The sequence below is a fragment of the Ursus arctos genome, unplaced genomic scaffold (assembly GCF_023065955.2).
Source record: "Ursus arctos isolate Adak ecotype North America unplaced genomic scaffold, UrsArc2.0 scaffold_29, whole genome shotgun sequence".
Classification (NCBI taxonomy): Eukaryota; Metazoa; Chordata; class Mammalia; order Carnivora; family Ursidae; genus Ursus; species Ursus arctos.
The window spans coordinates 16713343-16737015 of record NW_026622974.1 but is presented as its reverse complement, the minus strand read 5'-3'; the positions used below and the strand labels follow the sequence as shown (position 1 = coordinate 16737015).

Below are 23673 nucleotides of genomic sequence, written 5' to 3'. Positions count from 1 at the left end.
TGCCCAAGAACCATTTACTTTTATCATCAGCAAATTTCTTTTTTTTTTTTTTTTTAGAATCGGTTTCTTTTCTTTTTTTTTTTTTTTAAAGATTTTATTTACTTGACAGAGAGACAGCAAGAGAGGGAACACAAGCAGGGGGAATGGGAGAGGGAGAGGCAGGCAGGCTTCCCGCTGAGCAGGGAGCCCGATGCGGGGCTCGATCCCAGGACCCTGGGATCATGACCTGAGCCGAAGGGAGATGCTTAATGACTGAGCTACCCAGGTGCCCCTGTCAGCAAATTTCTAAGAAGGTATTTTATGTATTTTATACTTTATGTGGTATTTTGTAGGTCAGCCAATTATTCACCAGCATTTGTGGTTTTCAAAAAGTTAGATAAACTAACTGCTAAGACAATTTATCATTTTTATTTACTTTATAATCATCTGGATACTGAAGAGTTTCGTGTTGCTTTGCTTTGAGTCAATCAGGTAATGCCATTAAGCCATTAGTCCCCCCCAAAGGTCTAACAATACAAACATCCTTGGTTCTGGTTTTTCAGCAATGCCAAAACAATATTTATTTAAGATAAAATGATTTAAAAAAATAGATCTAACTTCCGGTTTCTGGTCCACCATGTAAGAAGCTTATAAGTTGCTCCTCCATCCTATCAAGTAAAAAGCTGAACAAACCAAAAAGTCAACAACTCTTCTTAGATCTCCTTCTTAGACAAGAAAAATGAGGTTACAGTGTAAACCGGTGCAAAAAAGAGAGAGAGGGGCAGAGACAAAGAATCACAAGTTAATGGAGCAGAAATTCATGAGTAGAAACCTCAGCAGGAACCAGTATTGAGTAAAAAACCTGAACTATAAGTGACAAATTGCTGGATGCTCAGTGGGACAAGTCTAAGAGTTAAAAACCACAGGATGACCCATTCATGGAGAGCCTCACACTTTTGTGAGTTTTCCTCCTGGAGTTCTACCAGGTTCTCACAGTAAAAACTGGAGAAAAATCCCCTCATGCTTCCAGCAAGGGGCCAAGAAAAGTAAGCAGAATGACAGAGCATTCTGTTCTTCTTAACAAGGTCTGCCCTCAACATAAACTATTTTACCAGAACCTACCCTGTAGGAATTTTATCAGAGTCTAAGCAACCTGGGAGAATGGAAATACACAATTCCAGGCCACTCTAGCCATCCTTCCCACTTAAAACAAGGGATTGAGAAGCAATGCTGAAGGTCACAGTCCAGGGGCATCAGCTCAACAAGACTGAGACTTAACCACAGGACTACAGAGTGCTACCACTTCCCCATACCTTACCACTACTTCATGAAGGTCCATTTACCACAGCCCCCCCCACCTTTCTTAAAAAAGATTTTGTTTATTTATTTGACAGAGAGAGAGAGACAGCTAGCGAGAGAGGGAACACAAGCAAGGGGAGTGGGAGAGGAAGAAGCAGGCTCCCAGCGAGGAGCCCAATGTGGGGCTCGATCCCAGGACTCTGAGATCACGCCCTGAGCTGAAGGCAGATGCTTACAACTGAGCCACCCAGGTGCCCCATACCACAGGCCCCTTTTACCTAATACATCATGTCTACCTTTCAACCAAAACTTAGAAGGAATACTAAAAGGCAAGAAAACACAGTTTGAAGAGTCAGAGCAAGCATAGAAAGGCAGACATGGCAGGCATGTTGGAATGATCAGATCAGGAATTCAAAACAACTGATTAACGTGCTAAGGGCTCTAATGGAAAAAGTAGACAACATGAAAGAACAGATATGTTATGTAAGTAAAAGAGATGGAAATCCTAAGAAAGAACCAAAAAGAAATACTAGAGATCAAAAACACTATAACAGAAAAGAAGAATGCTTTTGATAGCCCCATCAGTAGACTGTACACTGCTGAGGAAAGAATCTCTGTGCTTGAGGATATGTCAACAGAAGCTTCCAAAACTGAAAAACAAAACAAAAAACAAAGACTGAAAAAACACAAAATGGAATATCTAGGAACTGTTACAAAAAATGTTACATATGCATAATGAAAATACCAGAAAAGAGAAAGGAATAGAATATTTTAAACAGTAATGGCTGAAATTTCCCCCATCAATGTCAGACACCAAACCACAAATCAACGAAGAAATAAAACCCTCTTTGTTCACAGATGGCATGATCTTTCTAAGAAAACAACATGCAAATAAATAGCAGTTAGGGATGAAATAACCTATGTAATTAGATATTTATAGCAGCTTTATTCATAATGGCTAAAACCTGGAAGCAACCAAGATGTTTTTTAGTAGATGAATGGATAAACTGTGGTACATCCAGATGACGGAATATTATTCAGTGCTAAAAAGAAATGAGCCATCAAGAGGTACCTTGGGTGGCTGAGTTGGTTAAGCATCCGACTCTTGATTTTGGCTCAGGTCATAATCTCAGGGTTGTGAGATCCAGCCCAGCCTTGGGCTCCGTGCCCAGCACGGAGCCTGCTTAAGATTCTCTCTCCCTCTGCTCTTCTCTCCCACACCCCACAAATGAGCCATCAAGCTATGAAAAGACATGGAGGAAACTTAAATACATATTACTAAATGAAAGGAGTCGATCCGAAAAGTCCACATATTGCGTGCTTCCAACTATATGACATTCTGGAAAAGGCAAAACTATGGTGACAATAAAAAAGACACTGATTACCCAGAGTTGGGGGGAGGAAGGGATGAGTGTCAGACTACAGAAGATTTTTAGGGCAGTAAAATTATTCTGTATGATATATGTCCACTACAAAGGTGGACACCTAGGTGCCTGGGTGGCTCAGTCGGTTAAGTGCCTGCCTTCAACTCAGGTCATGATTCCAGGGTCCTGGGATGGAACCCCACATCAGGCTCCCCACTCAGCAGGGAGCCTGTTTCTCCCTCTCCCTCTGCCTGCTGCCCTGCCTACTTGTGGGCTCTGTCAAATACATAAAATCTTAAAAAAAAAAAAAAAGTGGACCCCTGTCATCATAAATTTGTCCAAACCCACATAATGTATAACACATCAATAGCGAACCCTAATGTAAACTATGAACTTAGGGTAATAATGATGTATCACTGTAGGCTCATTGATTATATTAAACATACCATTATGTTGGGGGATGCTAATAATGAAGGAAGCTATGCACGTGTAGGGGCAAGGGGTATACCGGAAATCTCTGTACCTTCCTCTCAGTTTTGCTGTAAACCTAAAACTTCACTAAACAATAGTCTATTCAAAGTTTTTCTACTAGAAAGATTGGGTTACTACCTACAGTGTCACTCTTTAGGCAAATCAGCATGTACGTACAACCCAAATTTTATCTATAGTGGGACAGAATTGCATCAACCATGTCAAACATCAGGTGTGATTTTCCAAGTACACAAAAGTTACACTGAAGTGAGTATATCTAAAAAGGCCAAAATGGTATTTTCAGTATGAGGCTACATCTTTGCAATAAGGAATACTCACAGAATTACTCTGGGTTTCAACTCAAATTCCGACTACTTGGTCAGCCTACACCCTTGTGTAATAGATGACATTTTCCTAACTTCAAAATATTCTTTTAAAAGTCACAGGACAATGCAGCTTACTAGAAATGAGTCACAAAAAGCTATTTATCTGAGCTCCAATCCTTTAGTAAAGGCACATTTATCTGTCTTAAAAGCAAATTAAATGTACTCTTTGGTTAGACAAAAATATTTCAAATGCAGGTGCTACCTTGAGAAGGAAATTTAGAGTAGATCCTAAAAGAATCTAATTTAAGAAAGTTAATAATATTTAACCATGGGCCTACAGTATGTTAGTCTTCCTGACACAGATACATTTTTTAGGTTTTAAACTCTAGCAAAAGTCATGCTTCAAAGTAAACCAAGGTCATAATAACCCATGAGGTAGACAAGGTACAAATTAGGGTTTACCTCCTCTCTCTTTCGCTCACTCTCTGTCTCTCAAATAAATAAATAATCTTTAAAAAAGGGGGGGGGGTGACTCGGTGGCTTGGTTGGTTAAGCGACGGCCATCGGCTCAGGTCATGATCCCAGGGTCCTAGGATCCAGCCCAGCATCAGACTCTCTGCTCAGTGGGAGGCCTGCTTCTCCCTCTCCCTCTGCCCCTCCTCCAGCTTGTGCACACGCTTTCTCTTTCTCTCTCTCGCTCACCATCTCTCAAATAAATAAAAAATCTTAAATAAATAAATAAATTAGGGTTACCTATAAAAATATGTTGTTGGATCACAATAACGTGAATATTCTGGGGATAGGAAGGTGGCCATGTTTTGGATTAAAGTAATCCTAATCCAGGAAGGGCTACCCTTGAATTTATGGTTCCAACTATCATTTTACTTTTTCCTAAGACATCACAAAATAACCATTCTGAAATACTTTTGAAGTTATACTCATTCAGGAAGACTTGACATAATATTTATTCTTCCTTAAGTTTCCTTTAAAACACAATTAATGATTTTCTGCTTTACGTTATAAATTATAAATATACTCTGGACACAAAACTAAATGAAAACTAAAGTTTGAAACACAGAGATTATATATCCAATGAGAAAAATTTTTAGTAATCCACTTGTCACAAAATTTAAGTATGAACTTTTTATTTAAAAGATTTTATTTATTAATTAGAGAGAGAGAGAGCATGCGTAGACGTGCGCACATGGTGGGGAGGGGCAGAGGGAGAAGCAGACTCCCTGCTGAGCAGGGAGCCTGATGTAGGGCTGGATCCCAGGACCCTGAGATCAAGACCTGAGCCAAAGGCAGATACTTAACCAACTGAGCCACCCAGGCGCCCCTTAAGTATGAACTTTACTCCCTTCAAACTATACTCATAGACTGGGAAGATACATTATTTAGCCCTTTAATCAACATTTAAACATTTGTTTAGATCTCTTCAACTTCATTCTAAAATTAACCTAAAATTAGCCCTAGAACATTACTCTTTGGCAGTGAAATAAGCAAAACCTGTCAGTATTACTGTTTGCTAAAATTATTTACCTCATATTTAGCTACCAGTAGTCTATGTTATCTTTTAATTAACTATCTGGTTATGTTAATAAAAAACGGTTACTTCTGTGATTCCCAACTAATTTTGATCTATTTATTATCTTTCATGACTCTGAAGGGCTCAAAAGACCTGACAGCTCTGATACTGAATTCAAAAAGACATTTAAAATTGAGTTTGGTTTCCTTCTTCTCTTCCTCCACGGGGAAAGTTTTTATTTTCTTCTTAAAAACAAAAACAAAACAAAACCCCCTCTGGCTACCTATATGGAAAGTACATAATTAGAAAGACAATCTGCTAGGAGTAGATAAAAAGGAATGAATGGTAGAGCTAGAGAAAGAACGAACTTCAACTTTGAAACCTCTACCATTTATGAGAAAAATGAAGTATTTAAAATAATATTTTTTCCTAAAATGGGGGGAAATAATTATATGAGGCAGGGGATGATACTCATATGATTATTCTTCCATCACAACTTAGGTTTGGGGATCAAGGTTGCTGGTTAACGCCAGGCACGAGTAATGGGTTATTTATGAACACTCTCTCCAGAAAGCCAAATCCCTTGGTTTTCCACTGTTAGTGATCCAAGATGAGGGACAGCCTCTAGATCTTACTAAATTATATACTTCTGTGGTTCTGAGAGAACACATACACACTGGAAAAACAGAGATCACGAATGTTGAAATACATACTAGGGATTTTACCTATTAGGTCACAGAAGGCCTTATTTTGCATAAAAGTATAATAGGTAATTCAAAGAATCAGTAATTTCAGAAACAAATTTTAACTTATCAGAAGGCAAGGGGGAAAACACGGCAGGCCACCTTGTTACTGATCCAATGGCAGAACCAAAGCTATAGTATTATTTGTCAGGAATATGGGCAGAAAGTGAACTCATTTCAGGCTAGCTGAAAGTGTCTTAAATGTTTCCTGTAGAATTAAGATGAAAAGGGGACACCACAGTCTGAGGTTTGGGAGTTTTCCACTATTCCATTCGTGTCAAAATACTGAACTGTAATTTAATGTGAAGTCACAAAATTCTAGGACTATTCTTCTTAGGTTAGATTTGCCAATCTTCCCCCAAAGGCTGTGGTATTAATAAGCATTTAGGTCCTTAGAGCTTTTCTAAAGTCAGACTTTCAGACTCTAAATTCTCAAGCTAGAAATGGAATTAGTTCTCAATGTAAGAATGGTTAAGAATAAGATGTTAGCAGCTATAGGATTTTCAGTCATTCTTCTTGAAGCACAAGCTATGGTCACCCTGGATTAACTTCCACATTGGATACTATTAAAGAATACTATTGAGTCCACAGTGATAGCAAATGATATGCAAGAAAATGCTATCCACTCAGTTACTTTTGGGGAGAAGGACAGGAAAGTCTTAAGAAATATACTGGGGAGGGGAGAGTCTGTTTGCCTCTATCTTAGATCACTCCCTGCATAAGTTTTTCTCCCATAACCTCTCCCCTCCCATTGGGGAAGTTGGGTGGGATTTTCCCAGAATTAAGGAGAAGGCTGTGAAGTCAAAAAACATTAAAAGGCAAATTCTAATTCAGTAACTATGAAAATTTTTTTAAAAAAATAAATTGGTTTTAATAAAAAAATTTAAAAAAAATAATACGGTTAAAATAACAGTCTAACACACAAAAATCTGTGGATGATCAGGAGTGGGAAGGTTACAAAATGAGGGTCACACAGGTTACAGAAAGAAAAGCTGTTTCAGAACCTCAGAAGCCAGGCTAATATGGCCTCTATGATCCTGTCTGTGCTCAACCTGGATGTTATGATTTCTGATGTCCTCCAGTATATTTTTTACATTTGTAAAAAAAGATTTTACTTATTTATCTGAGAGAAAGAGAGACAGAGAGTGTGAGCACAACTGGAGGGGAGGCAGAGAGGGTGAAGGAGAAGCAGACTCCCCACAGAGCAGGGAGCCTGACATGGGGTGTCAAGCGCAGGACCCTGAGATCATGACCTGAGCCGAAGGCAAGATGCTTAACTGATTGAGCCACCCAGATGCCCCTATTCTTTACATTTTTTTAAAGTCTAAAACTTGGGTTGTACAAAGCAAATCTGGGTTGTCCCAGAAATGGCAGTCAGATTAAGAATACTGGTTAAATCTAAGTACACATACCCATGAAAGTTAAGCATGTACAGGCACATCTCATTTTATTGCACTTTGCAGATACTGCCTTTTTTACAAATTGAAGGTCTATGGCAACCCTGCATCCAGCAAATCTGATGGCACGATTTTTCCAACAGCATTTGCTCACTTCATGCCTGTGTCACATTTTGGTAATTGAGATATTTCAAATTTTTTAATTATTATTATATTTGTTATAGCAATCTGTGATCTCTGATGTTAGTGTTGTAATTATTTTGGGGTACCATGAACTGCACCCATGTAAGACTGCATGAATGTTGTATGTGTTCTGACAGCTCCACTGACTGGCCATTCCCTTGTCTCACTCCCCCTTCCTTAAGCCTATTTCCTGAGATATAAATATTGAAATTAGGGCAATAAACCTGATAATGGCCTCTAAGTATTCAGGTGAAAGGAAGAGTTGCACATTTATCACTTTAAATGCTAGAAATGATGAAGCTTAGTGTGAAAAGCACATTGAAAACCATGGTAGGCTGGAAGCTAGGCCCCTTGCGTCAAACAGCTAAGTTGTGAATGCACAGGATAAGTTCTTGAAGGAAATTACAAGTGCTGCTCCAGTGAACACATGAATGATAAAGCAAAACAGCCTCACTGATGATATGAAGATAGTTTTAGTGGTTTGGATAGATCAAACCAGCTACAACATTCCCTTAAGCCAAAGCCCAAACCAGAACAAAGCCCTAACTCTTCAATTCTGTGAAGGCTGAGAAAGGTAAGGAAAAAGAGATGTTTGAAGCTAGCAGAGGTTGATTCATGAGGCTTAGGAAAAGTTGCCTCATAATACCAAAGTATAAGATGAAGCAGCGGTTGCTGATGTAGAAGCTATAGCAGGTTACCCAGAAGCTCTAGCTAAGATAATTAATGAAGGTGGCTGCACTAAGCCACAGAGTTTCAGTATGGATGAAATAGCCTTCTATTGGAAAGAAGATACTATCTAGGACTTTCATAGCTAGAGAAGTCAATGTGTGGCTTTGAAACTTTCAAGGACAGGCTAACTCTCTTGTTAGGAGCCAGTGCAGCTGGTGACTTTTTAAGGTGGAACCAATGCTCATTGACCATTCTGAAAATCCTAGGGCCCTTAAGAATTATGCTAAGTCTACTCTTCCTCTGCTCTATAAATGGAATAAGGCCAGGATGAGAGCACATCTGTTTACATGATGGTTTACTGAGTATTTTAAGCCCACTATTGAGACCTACTGCTCAGAATGAACATTCCTTCAAAATCTGGCTGCTCATTGACAATGGACTGGTCACCCAAGAGCTCTGATAGAGACATACAATGATAGAATGTTGTTTTCATAACTGCTAACACAACATTCATTCTGCAGGCCATGGATCAAGAACAACTTCAACTCTCAAGTCTTATTATTTAAGAAATACATTCTGTTAAGAATGTAAGCTGCCACAGGTAGTTATTCCTCTGATAGATCTAGGCAAAAACTGAAAATCTTCCAGAAAGGATTTACCATCCTAGATGCCATTAAGAACACTCATGATTCATGGGAAGAGGTTAAAATATCAACATTAATAGAGTTTGAGAAAAGTTGTTCCAACCTCATAGATGACTTTGAGAGGTTCAAGACTTCCATGGAGGAAGTTAACCGTATATGTGGTAGAAATAGCAAGAGAACTGGAATTAGAAGTAGAGCCTGAGATGTGACTGAACTGCTGAAAGCTCATGCTAAAATCTGAATAGATGAGGAATTGCTTCTCATGGATGAGCAAAGAGGTTTCTTGAGACACAATCTACTCCTTGTGAGGATGCTGTGAAGATTGTTAAAGTGACAACAAAGGATTTAGAACACTACTGTGCTAGAGAAATTATTCCTGAAAAGGCAGAGTTAATTGCTGTGGCAAACTTCACTACTGTTTTATATTAAGAAATGCCACAGCCACCCCAATCTTCAGCAACCACCAGCCTGGTCAGTCAGAAGCCATCAGCATCAAGACCCTCCACCAGCAAAAAGGTTAAGAGTCACTAAAAACTCAGATGATGGTGAGCACTTTTTAGCAATGAAGTATTTTTAAATTAAGGTATGTATATTTTTTTACACATACTACTACACACTTTATGTTTGTATTATTGTGGTGGTCTGGAACCAAACATGCAATATCTCCAAGGTGTGTCTATACAGGTGAAAGTAAGCAAGAATTCTTTCGTTCTTGAGGACAAAATGCTTAAGTTTTAATGCAGTGTGGTAGAGTTTCAGCAAAAATTCCAAGTCTAGAAGTAAGGTATAACTTGGGCAGGAAAGGAAGAAGGCAGCTTTCTTATGAGATCTATTCTGGAATGATGGGATTCAACAGGTCAAACTAACTGGGGGCAAAGGGAAAAGGAAAGGCTGGCATAGGATTCTCTTATTTTGTCAAGTAAGGGCATTTTTAAAGGAACTAGTATCAACAGTCACCATCATTTCTATTTAAGACACAACGCCTCCAACTATTACTTCAAAATTTCCCTTAGTAGTCTCATATTAAACAAATTTAGCCTTATGAAAAACTAGCGGCACTATCCTGATTTTTCTTTTTGCTATAGACCAATAACACCTCAAACCTGAAATCAGTTCAGCTGAACTTAAAACTGGTTCTGACCATGAATTCAAAATCCTGATCATAAAAGATCAAGAGTCACATTCAATGCGAATTCCACTATTTAGACAAAATTTTCACCAAAGTAATTAATACGTCCCTTACTAATCAAGTTTAATGAGCTAACAAATATTTCCTGAGAACTATTAAAATTTTCTAACATTAATGTGAAACTGATCTACTTTCTATGTGACTTGTAAAATAAATCATACAGTATCAATAGACAAATTAATGACAAAACGGCACAAAATACCACTAATCAATGAAGCTATAATCTGTATATTTCAGTGTTTTCTTTCCCTTACTTATATTTAAGTGAAAGTAATCTCATCTTTTATTATAACATGTAAGTAAGATCTGGAAGGTTAGAAATCTAAATGTTAACAGTAGTTGTTTCTGTCTGGAGAATTTTTCTTTTTTATTTCTATTTTCTAGTATTCTACAGTCAAGCACATGTAATAAATTTGTTAACAAAATTTCAATTTTTAACCAACAAGATGGTATAATGACAAAAAGTATTGAGGATCTCACTCTTTTATTTGGGAATAATGGATCTGGTTTAAATTAATCCTTTACAAAAATATAAGTTTAATATTTATCCTTTATAAAGGTAGGTAAAAATTTTTTATCTAGAAGGAACATAATCTGTTAGTAAATTGTATTTAACTTTTTTCCCCTCCAGATTTTTCTCTCTAGAAATCCAATGACTAGGCTACATTATTTTCCAAACCTAACAGAAAAAGATATTAATTATAACTAAGGCAAGTCATATTCAGTTCAACAGCCTTAATGACTATCGGGAAAATATATTTTACATACAATTTTGATGTCGAACACATTACTATTTTAAAGCAAAAAGCATAAGTTTTAGCTAAAACATACTTAAAATTTGTATTTTTCTTTAAATACATATATGCTTAAAACAAACTGCAAAGTCCACATACTCATTTGTATTTTTAAGTGTAATTAAATTATTAAAAGTACAATTAGGCAAATTAAAAACTGAAATTTAAAGATATTAGCTTATTCAGCTATAACTGACCTTCCTCTCTTCCTGTTTGGGATATAAGAATAGAAAGCAAGACTCTTAACTTTTCCAGTGACCAAGGTAATTTCTCAATGCTTAATATATTTATTTGCATGGAAGCTAATAATGTCCCAAAAGTGATTTTTACTAGAACCTGAATTTCACAGGTGGGCTTTCTTTTAGAATTCATCTACAAATGCCTGTTTCTTGAACCATTCACTCTCAATCCTTCAGTGTATTATGGTTTAAGAAACCAAGTGCCATATACCTGCCAACTCCCCTTTGGGTAGTTAAGAACTGGGCTTGATATTGAATGCTGAGAAAATGGCCTATGATCTGTTTAATAAACTTTTTTAAGGTCTCATGAATAAATTTCTTCAAATATTAAATACAGGCACATCTTTCATTTTACCCTTCATTCATCTGCTTACCCAAAAGTTGAACTTCTAAGTCACTTCTTAACTGCCATTAACTAGCTAAATCAGTTTTCTAAAAATATTTGCCAAGACCAAGTCAAAGGAAATGCAAAATTAAAGGAATAATTCTGCTTTTGTAAAGCAATTTCTAGAAATACAATACTGAAAAAACTAGGGCTTCACAGAAGAAATTATCATTTTACAATAAATTGTGGCATTATATCATTCTGAGCCTTTTTTAGGATGAGCAACTGACTTTTTAATTTAAAATCACTACTAATTCCTAAAAAGCACTTTAGTTCTTGAGTAACTATCAAATTTGGCATTATACAAAATTACTTTTTAAATGGAAATATGAATATAGTCAAAGGATCTTCCCTGTGAAATGGACTCTCACTCTGTACAGGGCGATATAAGTTAGGAGAAAACACTCTGTAAAAAGAGTTATCCAGAGAAGTGACCACAATAACCCAGTTCCCTATCTGACTCACCAAAAGCACTTTTCTTGCTACAGAAAAGCCAGTAATAAGGAGAGATGAATTTCACAGGAGGTAGCGGGGAAGGATAGGGAGAGAGGATATAGAGGATAATCCAAGGCAGAGGTTTATTTGTTGTTATAGTATCTCCCTGAATGTCAGCTGACACAAACCAGTCAGCAGGGCATCACAATGGAGAATGATTATTCTGGCCATTATCCTTATCTTCTATGTAAAGAACGGATCCCAAGTTTACAGAAAGCTCAAAGGAGCAACCAACTTCAAAAGTGGAATGAATTAACTTTGTAAATTATTAATTACACCAAGCCATCTGACCAGTGCACTCGGTTTGAACAGAATTCCTCAAACAACTGCATTATTCCATACAAACTCAAATTTCAAAGCCTGCTTATTACTGCCCATACGAAAGCTGTAGTCCATAGTTTGGTCTGAAGTTTGCACTCCCAGAAGTTCTATTTACCAGAAGCCCCTTCTGCCCAACTATGGCTCAAACCACACCCCAAAATAACATTTTGAAAAGCAACAATTTTTCTCAAGTTTTTTATATTCAAATACAGAGAGAGCAGAAGGGATAAACACAGCAAAGCAGTACAATATTTATTTACCATCTCCAGCAGCAAAGCTTTGGAACCAGGAAACAACCCTTTTGTACAAAGCAATCATCTTCCCACCCCCAACTGGTTATTGTTTACAAATACAAAGTACACAGAACATCTACTTTATATGGCAAACTTAAAAAACATACATACAGATATACCCCATTCTGTACTTTACTCAGTTAAGAAGGCTAGTACCACCAAGTCTGTTAAACAAGATTCTTCCTCCTGTACTGTCTTTTGGGTAAAATGCCAATACCTATACTTATAAAAATCCCCTCCTAGGAAGAATGACTTTGAGTCTCCTTCAGTACAGGACCATAAAAAAACAAAAACAAAAACACAACAAAACAAAAACATATTTGGAACTTGAGAATTTTTAAGTATCTCTGAAGTTGCAAAGGGGAGTTGTAACTTTAACCCTGAGTGCCACTGCTATAACTCCGGCACAGAAAGAAAAAGGATGAATTATGAAGAGAAAAGAGAAAAGGTGAAAGTGGCAACAAAAGCAAGAAACGAAACTCAAATCACAGAAAAAAACAAACAGGAAGTTGACAAAATGTGTTTTGGGTGCTGCTGGAGATACCACTGGCACAAGGTTCACAGGTCTTTCTTCAATACAACACCTCCAAACTCCAATGAAGCAACATTTTTAGAAATATCTTCATTTTCCCCAAGTCTACCCTCAAATTATCTGTAAGCCAATGTACAGGGAAATGAGCCACGTTTAGCTACACTGAGGACACAATGCCAATAGGCAGTCCTGAAGTACGCAACTGTATACCCATAATGGTCTGCCACATTTCACTTCAGTGTCATCATCCTGTTCATCTTCAAAGTTGTTCTCTACCAGTGTCTCAGTTCTTTTTCACTGCCAGAGCTATCCCTGGGACTAGAGGTGCACTGACTGAAAACCTTCCTTTGGCTCAGTTCAGGGAAGAAAAAGAATTGCTCTAGATGGCCACAGGGGACTATGGTACAAAGCGAACTCTAGACAGACTACTTCTATAACCTTACAAATAATAGCTACACAGACTTGGTACACTTTGAATAAATTGGAACCAATACATTTTCATGGGTAATTTATCCTCTTTCTTCAACTTAATCTCCACCAACTGTCTCCCATAAAGGTTGTTCCTTACGATTCTGAAACCAGACACAATGCTCCACATGTCTTTGTATGCACTGATTTCATCTCAATTCCCAGCTCCTGATTCTCTACTGGTCCAACTATCTCTTCTCCAACCATGCTGCGAACCTCAGCTCAAGTATTTGCTAAGTAAGAAAAGCTTCCTTGATCCCTCTAGAGGGCTCCCTCTTTTGTTCCAACATCATGCAGGCTTTCCTCTAAACAGGACAGATACGTCGTATTGGCATTTCTTTCCCTTAAGAGAATATACCATCTTTTACTAGCTCCAGGTTCCCCAAGACCTTTCTCAGTGTCTGCCTGCACACAGGTATTGAAAACTATGATAGAAGACTGTTGCCAACATACACAAAGTGACAAAACAGCATCCATCAAAAATCATATACACATACCTACATAACCTAGCTCTTTATTCTACATTCTCTTTATTTCCTTATTGTTTATAATGAGCATTTCTTAGCCTGCACTTGAGGAAAGAGACTATTTTACTTTAAATATGCCTTTCAATGACTTAGTCCATTGATGGGCTTGTAATATAGCTTAATGGTTGAGTCTTAAAAACTGTAAACAAGGGGAACATGATCTGATGATATGAACTACTACATGCTATTAAATATACATCTTAAAATGTATCTGTATTTATATCCAATACCATCCCACAGTTATAATATATCTACCTGTGTAGAAACAGCACACCTATGAAAGAAAAGAAATCTCTATTAGGCTTTTGAAATTTCAAATTACTTCCAGGCATTACCTCTTTTGAGAGTAGGAAAACTGAGGCTCAGAAAATAAGTAACTTGCTAATACTCAGATCAAGGTCTTAGAATTTAAATACCATGTGCTTTGGACCATTCCACCTTCCTTCCTAGCCAATATCCTAAAGATGCCAGCAAAAAAACCACAAAAAACAAACAAAACCAAAAACAAACAAAAAAAACCCTTAAGTGTGAATCTGAAACAAAACAATTTAACAAACAAAAAAGGTAGAAGAAAAAAAAGAAAAACAAGCAAAAAGACCCTTGACTAAAATGATCAGTGCCAAAAATGAATGGAATATGTGAAACAAGCCAATGACAATACATCCAGAACAATCTTAGTCCCACACAGTTAATCTCAATGGGAAAACGAAGAGGTTAGTTGGTCTGACAAGTGAAATGACCAGGAATCAGTTAATATAAGACATCAAGTACTAAGGGATGACAGTACAGCCCTAACCACAAAATTTAGGGAAGAAAAAGATTAGTATATGTCAAATTAGCTTATCAGAAAAGTTAAGACTTTAGTTAAGCCTTGAAAAATACAAAGAGGCAGCCTAGTACAATGCTAAACTGAGACTGTGTAAAAAAGTCAATATTCAAAAGCTAGGCTCCACCACTTACTTGAGCAATGTGTTTAATGATGTTTCATTTCCTCATCTGCAAAAAAAGGGTGAATTTATTCCTCAAGAATGCCTCATAACTTTTAGCGCACAGGATAGTAAATGTGAGCTCTATAAATTAAAATTCTCTCCTCTACCTCCTTCCTATGCAGAAAGGCAACCGTTAAGCCCAAGGCTATCAAGGTGCTTCCAAGATCGCAAAATATATTTTTGATGAAAGTAAACAGGAGTTGTTATAAGCCATTAGACAAAGACCAAGCTGCATGCAACTCTTGCTAAGAATCTAAATGAGGCTAATTAAACACTGACTATACTTGAACCAAGGCAGAAAGGAAGGGCTGCACACCTAACAGCAGGATGTTTAATGTAATTAAATATGTTCAAAAAAATGGAACTGAAAATTCGAGACTGTTTAGACTGAGTTGGAAAATGCTTTCTTTGTATGCACTGAGTTTGTTCAGTGCATACAATCACCCACATCATGTTGCCCTAGTAATTAAAAGTGGTACAGATAAAGGGACCACAACATGATAGTTATTACAGGATATTAGTGTTAAATGCACATTAAGTAGTCTGAAACACAGCCATCACATATAAAAGTGGGAGGTCTAACTGTAGTCCTCAAAACTGAATGACGTAACAGAGCTACTCTTACAGGCAATGACGAGAAGGCATATGATAGATAGGTGATGGAAAACAATAACTTATGAAAATAGGTCTTATAAAGAGACTACTAACAGAACTCATAATGACACCTGAAGCATTTAAGATCAAAGGAGAGTTTAAAATACGACTAGATATAAAGCATTTACTCTCACTGCTACCAAGGAATATACTTAGGAATATTAGAAAACTCAATACAACTTGAGAGCTCTCCGAAGTCCTAAAAGAAAGTACAACCTGAGAATTCTTGTTGAATTCTTGACAAGGCATCAGAAAATCCAAGAGATCATTTGAAATAGACAGTTATCTCAATAAAATAGGTAAAGCCCTTAAGACCTAGAGAAAACTGGTTAATTTTAAGGTACAGTCTATGTCAGAACTGTTCTATAACTTCATGGTGATGGGCTTAGAATTTTTATGAGAAGATACAATTAACCATAAACCATATGTAGTAATACATTTGTGCGAAAACTATGCAAAATGAGAAAAATAAGACTACCATTAAATAAGAAGGCATTAAAAACTGATTAAAGTTCAATATCCAGGAAATAACAGTTCCAGAGACTGGACTGGCTGCTTTTTAAAAAAAGGACGGAAGAGAAAACTAGAAAATCTCTTACAATAATGCTGAGGCCATTGTATTTAAGTACACAAATACAAAGCCCATCAAAATTCTGGCTAGTATTTACTGGTAGAATAAAAAATACAATCTACATCAAAGAGATTAAGGGAAGATCAGACATCCTCTGGAAAGAGGTGTTACATAAAGGGGAAGAAAAGATCAATATAAAGAATGAAATAACTAATATGATAACATCAAAAGGACATGATTGGACTGTGATCACTTCCAGATATATCCCACTGGAAGCAAACATAATTTCCTGTAATAAGATATCTCAATGGTTCCAAACACTACTATAAAAAAGTTTTCATTACTATAAAGTCAAGCAAACAAAAACACAAAGGAGTACAAAAATATTATCCCACTAATCAATAGGAGGAAAAAAGATTTAATAAAACAATATTCTCATCATTCATCCAGGAAGGGAAATTCCATAAAAGAATATTTTAATGGCTTACAAAACTCATTATTTCTGGAAAAATAACTAAAAGATTTGCATTCAATAGTGATCATCAGTTAAATAATAATTTCCACCTGTATATTTTCTTAAGTGAAAGACAGAAGAATTGATTGAGTTCTGTATCCACAAATGAAAACTATATAGAATGGACCTGGCCAACTGAATGACATGCGTAAGATCCACACAGATAGCACAATTAATTATTGGACTAGCCACTAACATTAAGAATGGTAAATTTCAAAAGACAAGGAAACCGAAAACAGTACAAGTCTGGGGCAAAGTATGCCTGCTAAAAAAAAAAGTTTTCAGTTATTGCAGTCTTTAAACTATTTCTACAAAGATGTAGTCCATAATTTCTAACCTTCATCAGAATCCCACTAAATTATATCCTCAAGAATAGTGAATGTGGCATTTAACTCTGCTTATCCATGTCACTTAACTCTGTATCCAATTTTACAGCTAGAAGGGATTCTGGACTGTGTCTATGCCAACCTCCTCATTTTTACTACCTGAGAGGTTATCCTGATGTATTGGGCCCTTAAGGACATTATCAATCAGGTCACTTAGGTATCATTCAGTAAATTATTAGTAAAGTACTAATGTAATATACTAAATAGTATCCAAGTATCCTGAAAGAGTTTATGTTCTCCTCAAAATGTCATTTTGAGGCCTAAGTAAATAAATGGAATTATAAAGAAGCTGCCACACAGTTAAAAAAAAACAAGTTTAAATGCAATTACACTGACAAGGAAACTGTCACACTGTTTAAAAAGAAAGGATAAAGTGTCAGCAAATTTACTGCTTTTCCTAATGTCCTTGTTTCTTCTTACCAAGTAAACACATCCACTTATCAAATATAAGTTGTGTTACCATGGCTTAGAACAAGGTTAGTTATGAGACAGAATGACTCAATCAGAAAACCTAGAACATGCAGATAGAAAACAAAGCTGCCTTAATGCTCAGGATACTGAGCCAATCACTAATAACTAAAAAGAACCACTATGAAGTTGTTTAAATAAAGGGGGACGTGCATACTCTACAACCTTCTGAAATGGATCAACAGTGCTATAAAGAAAACAAATTAACATTCAGAAGGAGAGTACATTTAGATAGTGCAATTGTACAGATGATGAACAAACTACAAGATTAAAAAATATCACTGTACAGAACTCACATAAATATCACCAATAACATATGCAAGACATCAAAATGTTAAGTTTTAAACAATAGGGTGAAATTTAAAAAGGCACTTCATATAACAATGGAAAGTTTCTCTGTACACAGTAACTGCAAGAAATCATATTGTCTTCACATACATTTTATGTCTAGTGGAGAAATAACATTTTGAAGAAAAAGGATCATTAGACGCATCCCCATTGAGCCAAATCATTAAATTTGCAATTATCCCAAAGCTTCCTAGAAAATCTAGAGATATTTAAACATCCAGGGTTCACCTAATGGAGAATTCTGTGGCAGGCACAATATGAAAACTTATTATCTCATTTTGAGTTCCATACGCTTTTGGGGTTGTCTCCCTAGATCGAGGCCCCATTTTTAGTTCTACAACACCATCATCGTTCAAGTATGCCAGAGAAAGATTTTAAAATAAATAGGTTAAGGATATCGTTTCTTCTGAAATCAAGAGATTGACTATCTATACCTAAAAGCTGTTCCCATTCTACCACATTCTGACAGTCCTCACTCAACTGCCAAATGCCTTTCAGAAGTTATCTACTTGATCAACAATTCGATGATTCCCCAATAACCTTTCCACTTTTAGGAAAATTCTCTGGAGATGCTTGAGCTTATCAATCAGAGAGTGGTAAAGCGGTGTTACTTTAGTACTGAGCAACGTAACACAAGAGGAAGAGAATAGCAACGCTGTTTTATAAATGTTTAAGGAGGAGCTACACAATGTAAATACGGCTAACACTAGCAAACTGTGCACTTAAAAATGGTTAAGGTGGTGAATTTTATGTTGTCTTTTTTCTGACCACAATTAAAAACAAAAAATTTAAAAGGAGGAGCATGTTAAGTGGAAATGCCAAGCAGCTTCAGAGAATTATGTCTTCGAGCATCATTTATTTTGTTTTGGATTCTGGAAAATAAGAGTACCTCAAAAGTCATCACATTTGTGACCCAGCACCTAATTCAGGGAAAGAAAGGGGAGAAATGGAAAAGTGGGAACAGTCTGAAGTAGTCTTAGCTAATTGGAAACAACTGTGCAGCCACACAGAACAGTTTCAAGGTCTCTCTCCAATAAGTTCACCTGTGACTAGTCTTTCCATCAAAGAAACTACAGTGCCATGTCAAGGGCACATTGAGACTGCTTGACTGATGTGATATATATCATGATTTTTTAGGCCCTTGTTTCTTTTCAAGTAGTTAATCAATGCTCTTCTAGAGTTTAATTTGAAAGAGTTTCTATACCATTGGCACGGACCTAAAAAAAGGTAAAAGTAAAACACTGTGGGAAATATACAAAAATAAAGGTAACCGTTAAATCTAGATATGACTTGACCAAATTTGCAAGACGATTTCCTCTATCAAGCCTGTTGTTTAGGCTTAATCTACAAATAAGACCAATACAGTACTCTGAAATTATTTGACAAAATAAAATAGCTTTTTCTAAGTAGGGATGTTTGCGTCTTCAACCTCTAGCACAAATAGAAGAAGAAAAGTAGTAAAAAGGGTGAAGATAGTTACAATGGAGGGGGGATGAGCTTCAACCATCAAAAAGTGGGGCACTAGGGAAAATGTCAATCACCACTGTGCAAGAACTATGGCAAGAAATAGAAACCACATGAACCCTAAAACAGTGTTATATTCCAATAACAATAGACCCAAAATATTTTGATTAAGCAGAAGAAATATATGCAGATGTCTGACAAACCAAGTTACAAAATTTTGAGTCTGTTGATAAAAAAATTTTTTTGGCTGCCAAGCAAATAATACTAGGTGATGTATTCAGACCCCTCAAACTTGACACTTTCTCCATTTCTGAAGTCATGCTGCAAAAAAACGAGGATGTAGGGCTGGTATACTGTACAGCCACTGCCTTGAGATTAAAAAGATACTGTGGGATATACAACTGAGGTATCTGCTGCCAGTTCCAGAATTGCGAAGAACTACTAATGGAACCAACTGGGAGCAAAAAGATAAGTCATCTCTCGTGATTAGAGTCTGACTAGATTAAGGGACCAGTAAACCAAGAACATGTCACTGAAGTCTTGATTTCAGACTTTTAAGAAATCTGTAATGGATATCATCATTTAAATAGATATCCAGAAACAGAGCTGTGTGAGATGTTCTCTTTACGACATCCACAGTAATACTCTAATACTTAAGGATTCTCAGTATCATCCAGTTTGATGGCATCCCTCTTTCTTTATTACAATAAGAGGACCAGATTGTCAGGCATGTTTGGAATTCTCTTACAAGAGTTCAGATTTGCATGCCTGGATGGTATAACATCCTTTATATCCAGGGCACTAAAAATGTACGTATCTTTTTTGTGTTTAGAGTGATGAATTATCAAGCTCAAAAAAGTTAACTGTTTAGAAGGTAGGTTTAAGAAGGTCATCTTGGTGAAAGGCCCAGAATATCCTGAGAGAACACCATGGCTGGGTCTCACAGTTTCTTTATATCTGAGAGCTTGATAGGTCAAAGACTTAGGCGTGATGATAACAAAGAATTCTCTCACATGTAGCTCTGAGTGGTAATGACACGGTAGCCATCAGTCTCGATAAAGATAGTTACTGTCAAAATTTCTAGAGATGTTACAGGTAGGAAAGTCTTTTTCCAGCTGGTGTCCACAGTAGACCTGTAACATCTAGCCATCCTACTGGAAGCAAACTGGATTTGGCAAAATTTGATTTGTATTCCAGTTCTTGACATACGCTTCATGGTTGATTCTGAAGTCTTAGAGAGCTTGAGAGTAGTATGGACTCTTGATAAGTTGATCATCCTGACACAAACAGAGTACAACAGATTTGTCATTTGGTGAAGATCTGACAAGCTGAAGCCTGAACAAGGAAGCACTGATGACCTAAAAACGAAGGATCTGCCTCTGGTATTAGTAAGCAAAGATCTAATAGCAGGTTATTTCCAGACCCCAAATCGGCTAGTCCTCAGTTTACCAGTAAGATTTTCCTGAGGAACAAATCTTTATATTTTTTTCGTTAATCACAAGAGGATTCAGATTCCTGAGTACCCTCCTCTGAACTTATTTTGGACCAGAAATAATGGGAAAACCTTTGTCCAACCCTACTTAGATGAAAGTCTCTACTGCTGACTTGGCCAATAAAACATGAGTCTCTTTATTATATACTTCATTTGAAAAGTCTAGAATTTAAATGTTAGCTGTGGTAATTCCAGACATGCATCAGTTTCTGAGGTGACCTCCTACCTGTAGATCCTGTTTGAGTGGGAGTAGCAAGTAAAATACTTAGGATCTTGGATGACTATGCTGTTGAACGTAAACAGGCTATTAATTCTTGTACCCATGGCGTTCAGGAGATTCTCCCTTTTTTCTGTATCTATAGGGGTGGTTTCGAGGTTTGTACCAATCTCCTTTGGAATACCCTCTATTGTGATAATGTGCTTTCTGATCATGACTATAAAAGTATCGATGCTGGTTATAGTATTTGTTGTGGTCTCTATAGTCATTTTCTTTAATACTGTTTTCTTCTGCAACAACAGCATTCACATCTTGTCCAAAGAGGGAAGTACCATCAAAGGGCAAGTGTGAGATCTTCTCCTGGGTTTTCTTAGTGAGAGATGTAAGTCGGAGCCAGGCTTGTCTTCTGTAGTCTATTGCCATTGCCATAACTCTAACTACAGAATCCATTATGTCCCTAGTAGTACAAAGCTGCCAAAGGCCTGCATCCATGCCATCAGATATTATACATCTTGCTTTTCCACGATCAAACTCCGGGTCATGAACCAGATCCTCCATATCTTCCCAGAGTTTACGCTGATATTGAGTCATATAGGCCATGTAGCTAGCAGCCCGGGCTGCAATGGAAGCAGCATGGTAGAATCTACAACCCATAACCTCCATTTCTTTTGAGGTAGAATCTAGAGGAGATGTTGTGCTTCCTCTTTTGCTGTGCTCTAATGCTTCTACAATAGGGCCCTCAGCTGGTGGATTTGGTTGGAAAGGAGAGGTATCCTTGGCCACAGGATATACCCTGTGCCCCATGAAGGAAGAAGGATGGCAATCAGCAGGGTCTTTAAAAACCTCAGTGGTGGCAATTCTCAGAAGAGGATGCAATGGAGGAACCAAACGTTTCTTAGAGGTCACATAATCAGGTTTCCCTTCACACGATTCTGCTTCAGATTGTAACGTTACTCTCTTTATAACACCTCTCTGTTCCATTCTTTTCAAAAGACCTGTGAAACTAGACTGACTGGGGTCAGTTGGTTGTCCTTTGTCATCAGCTGAGGGGGATTTGCAGTCAGCTTCTTCATCAACTGTGGATAAATTTTCATCCTTGGAGGTGGAGATGTCCCATGGCACTGAGGAGTTCTCACTTGGCCTAGAATGATGAAATCTAAAACAGCTCCTAGACTGCAGATCACGTATCACTCGGGACATCTCAGCCACTTGTGTCTGAAGATAAAGGATGGCATCCTGTCCATGCTGTGAAGCTGAAGAAGACTCTACAGGTAAATCCTCCTTGACCTCTGAAGAGGCCAAAGATTCTTGGGGGACCAGAACTGGAGATGAAGGCAGAGTCTGATAATTTTGTGATGGTTTAAGTGTCTCTGTCTCAGAGATCTTAATATCTGAATTATTTTGATCATTTCTCTGGTTCTCCAATGGGTTCTCAACAGAAGAAGGTTGAGAAACTATCCTTTGTGGACTGCTGGTGCAACTCCCAGAGGAGGAGCTGCTGTCTCCAATGGGAAGAGGAACACTGCAGCTAGAGCACATTTCTGGGCGATGATTCTCAGAGGATGGCACCTTAGACTCAGGCATTCTCTGGGTTATCCACATGAACAAGAAAACCAAGGAAGAAAAAAAAATGCTTTTAATATGTTAACTTTCAAGTGCAGAGATGTATGTCCAGTAAGTAGAACTCAATTTTTTAAATTATTATAACAACAATGAAAGATGCATCAGCAAAGGGATCACAGAAGTCAAATCCACAAGCTTCACTGCCCAAAAACCCAATACCAACTATGGCTATTAATGTGGCACTCTGTCTATGAAAAAAGAGAGTGAAAATAAGCCCAATGCAAGTGGTGCCATCCTGGCCTGCTGCTTGGTCTCATGATAGAATAAGAAGAGGTGGTGATACTATTGGTAACTAACAATCTTTTTAAAAAAAATCCCATTCAATGTACGTAAGTCAACAAGTAGAAGCTAAAAATGGTAGAGAACTTGGGAAAAGTTCCACTGAGAACAAAAAAATATTTCTAAAAGTCCCCCTTGCAGACTCACTTTTAAGCCCCTTTAAAATTTTCTCCTGTTCACTCTCCATGAATAACAAAACTTCCCAGTCGCATAGTCCTACTTTATTGTTTGTAGTTTCCAAGGAGCTTACACATGTATTTGTTACGTCATTTTGTCCCCACAACAACCCTGTGAGGTAGGTATTACTCTTATTTGATAAAGACACTAAAGTTAAAGGCTGTCTAATTTATCCAAAGTCACAGAATTAATAAGGAGTAAAGCTCAGACTAAAACCTGATTCCAAGTCCAAGTCTCAATCTCCCGTTATCATAGAGAAAGAAGTTTTCTGGCCACCTTGAACAAGAGCCAGGAGTTCTCTAACTCTTCAAGAAAACAGCCCATTAATAGAAATTTGGGCTAAGACAAATGAAAGACAAGACTGCTACAAAAGGCTCGGCTAGTTTGATTCTCAGAGTAAGGGAGGTATTGGTTTAAGGGTGAAACCCACAACCAATAAATCACAGCTAAGAGAAAAAAACTCTAAATATGTGAGGGATAGGCAAGGTTAAAAGGAGTGACGACTGAAGCACTATGCCCCCTAACCCCTTTCCCACATTCCATTTCCTAAAGGATCTTCACATATCCTTCTTCAAGGTAAAACAAACTTTCTGTAGCCACATGGTTCTGGAAGAAAAGGATCCAGTTATACATGGCACCTGAGGA

At 37.3% G+C, this 23673-nt stretch overlaps 1 protein-coding gene across 3 annotated transcripts in view; it reads right to left on the bottom strand.

Moving 5' to 3' along the window:
* The window catches only part of ZNF451 (zinc finger protein 451), an 82459-nt gene that overhangs the window by 48630 nt on the left and 10156 nt on the right, over positions 1-23673 (bottom strand). Inside the window, exon 4 of one of the 3 annotated variants that reach the window (XM_057304006.1) lies at positions 12208-22536. The exons of the other annotated variants lie outside the window; for them this stretch is intronic. Coding sequence (XP_057159989.1) covers positions 21040-22536 — 1497 coding nt within the window. The 3' untranslated portion in view covers positions 12208-21039. Of the gene's footprint in view, positions 1-12207; positions 22537-23673 lie in introns of those variants that run through there. 3 annotated transcript variants of the gene reach the window in all.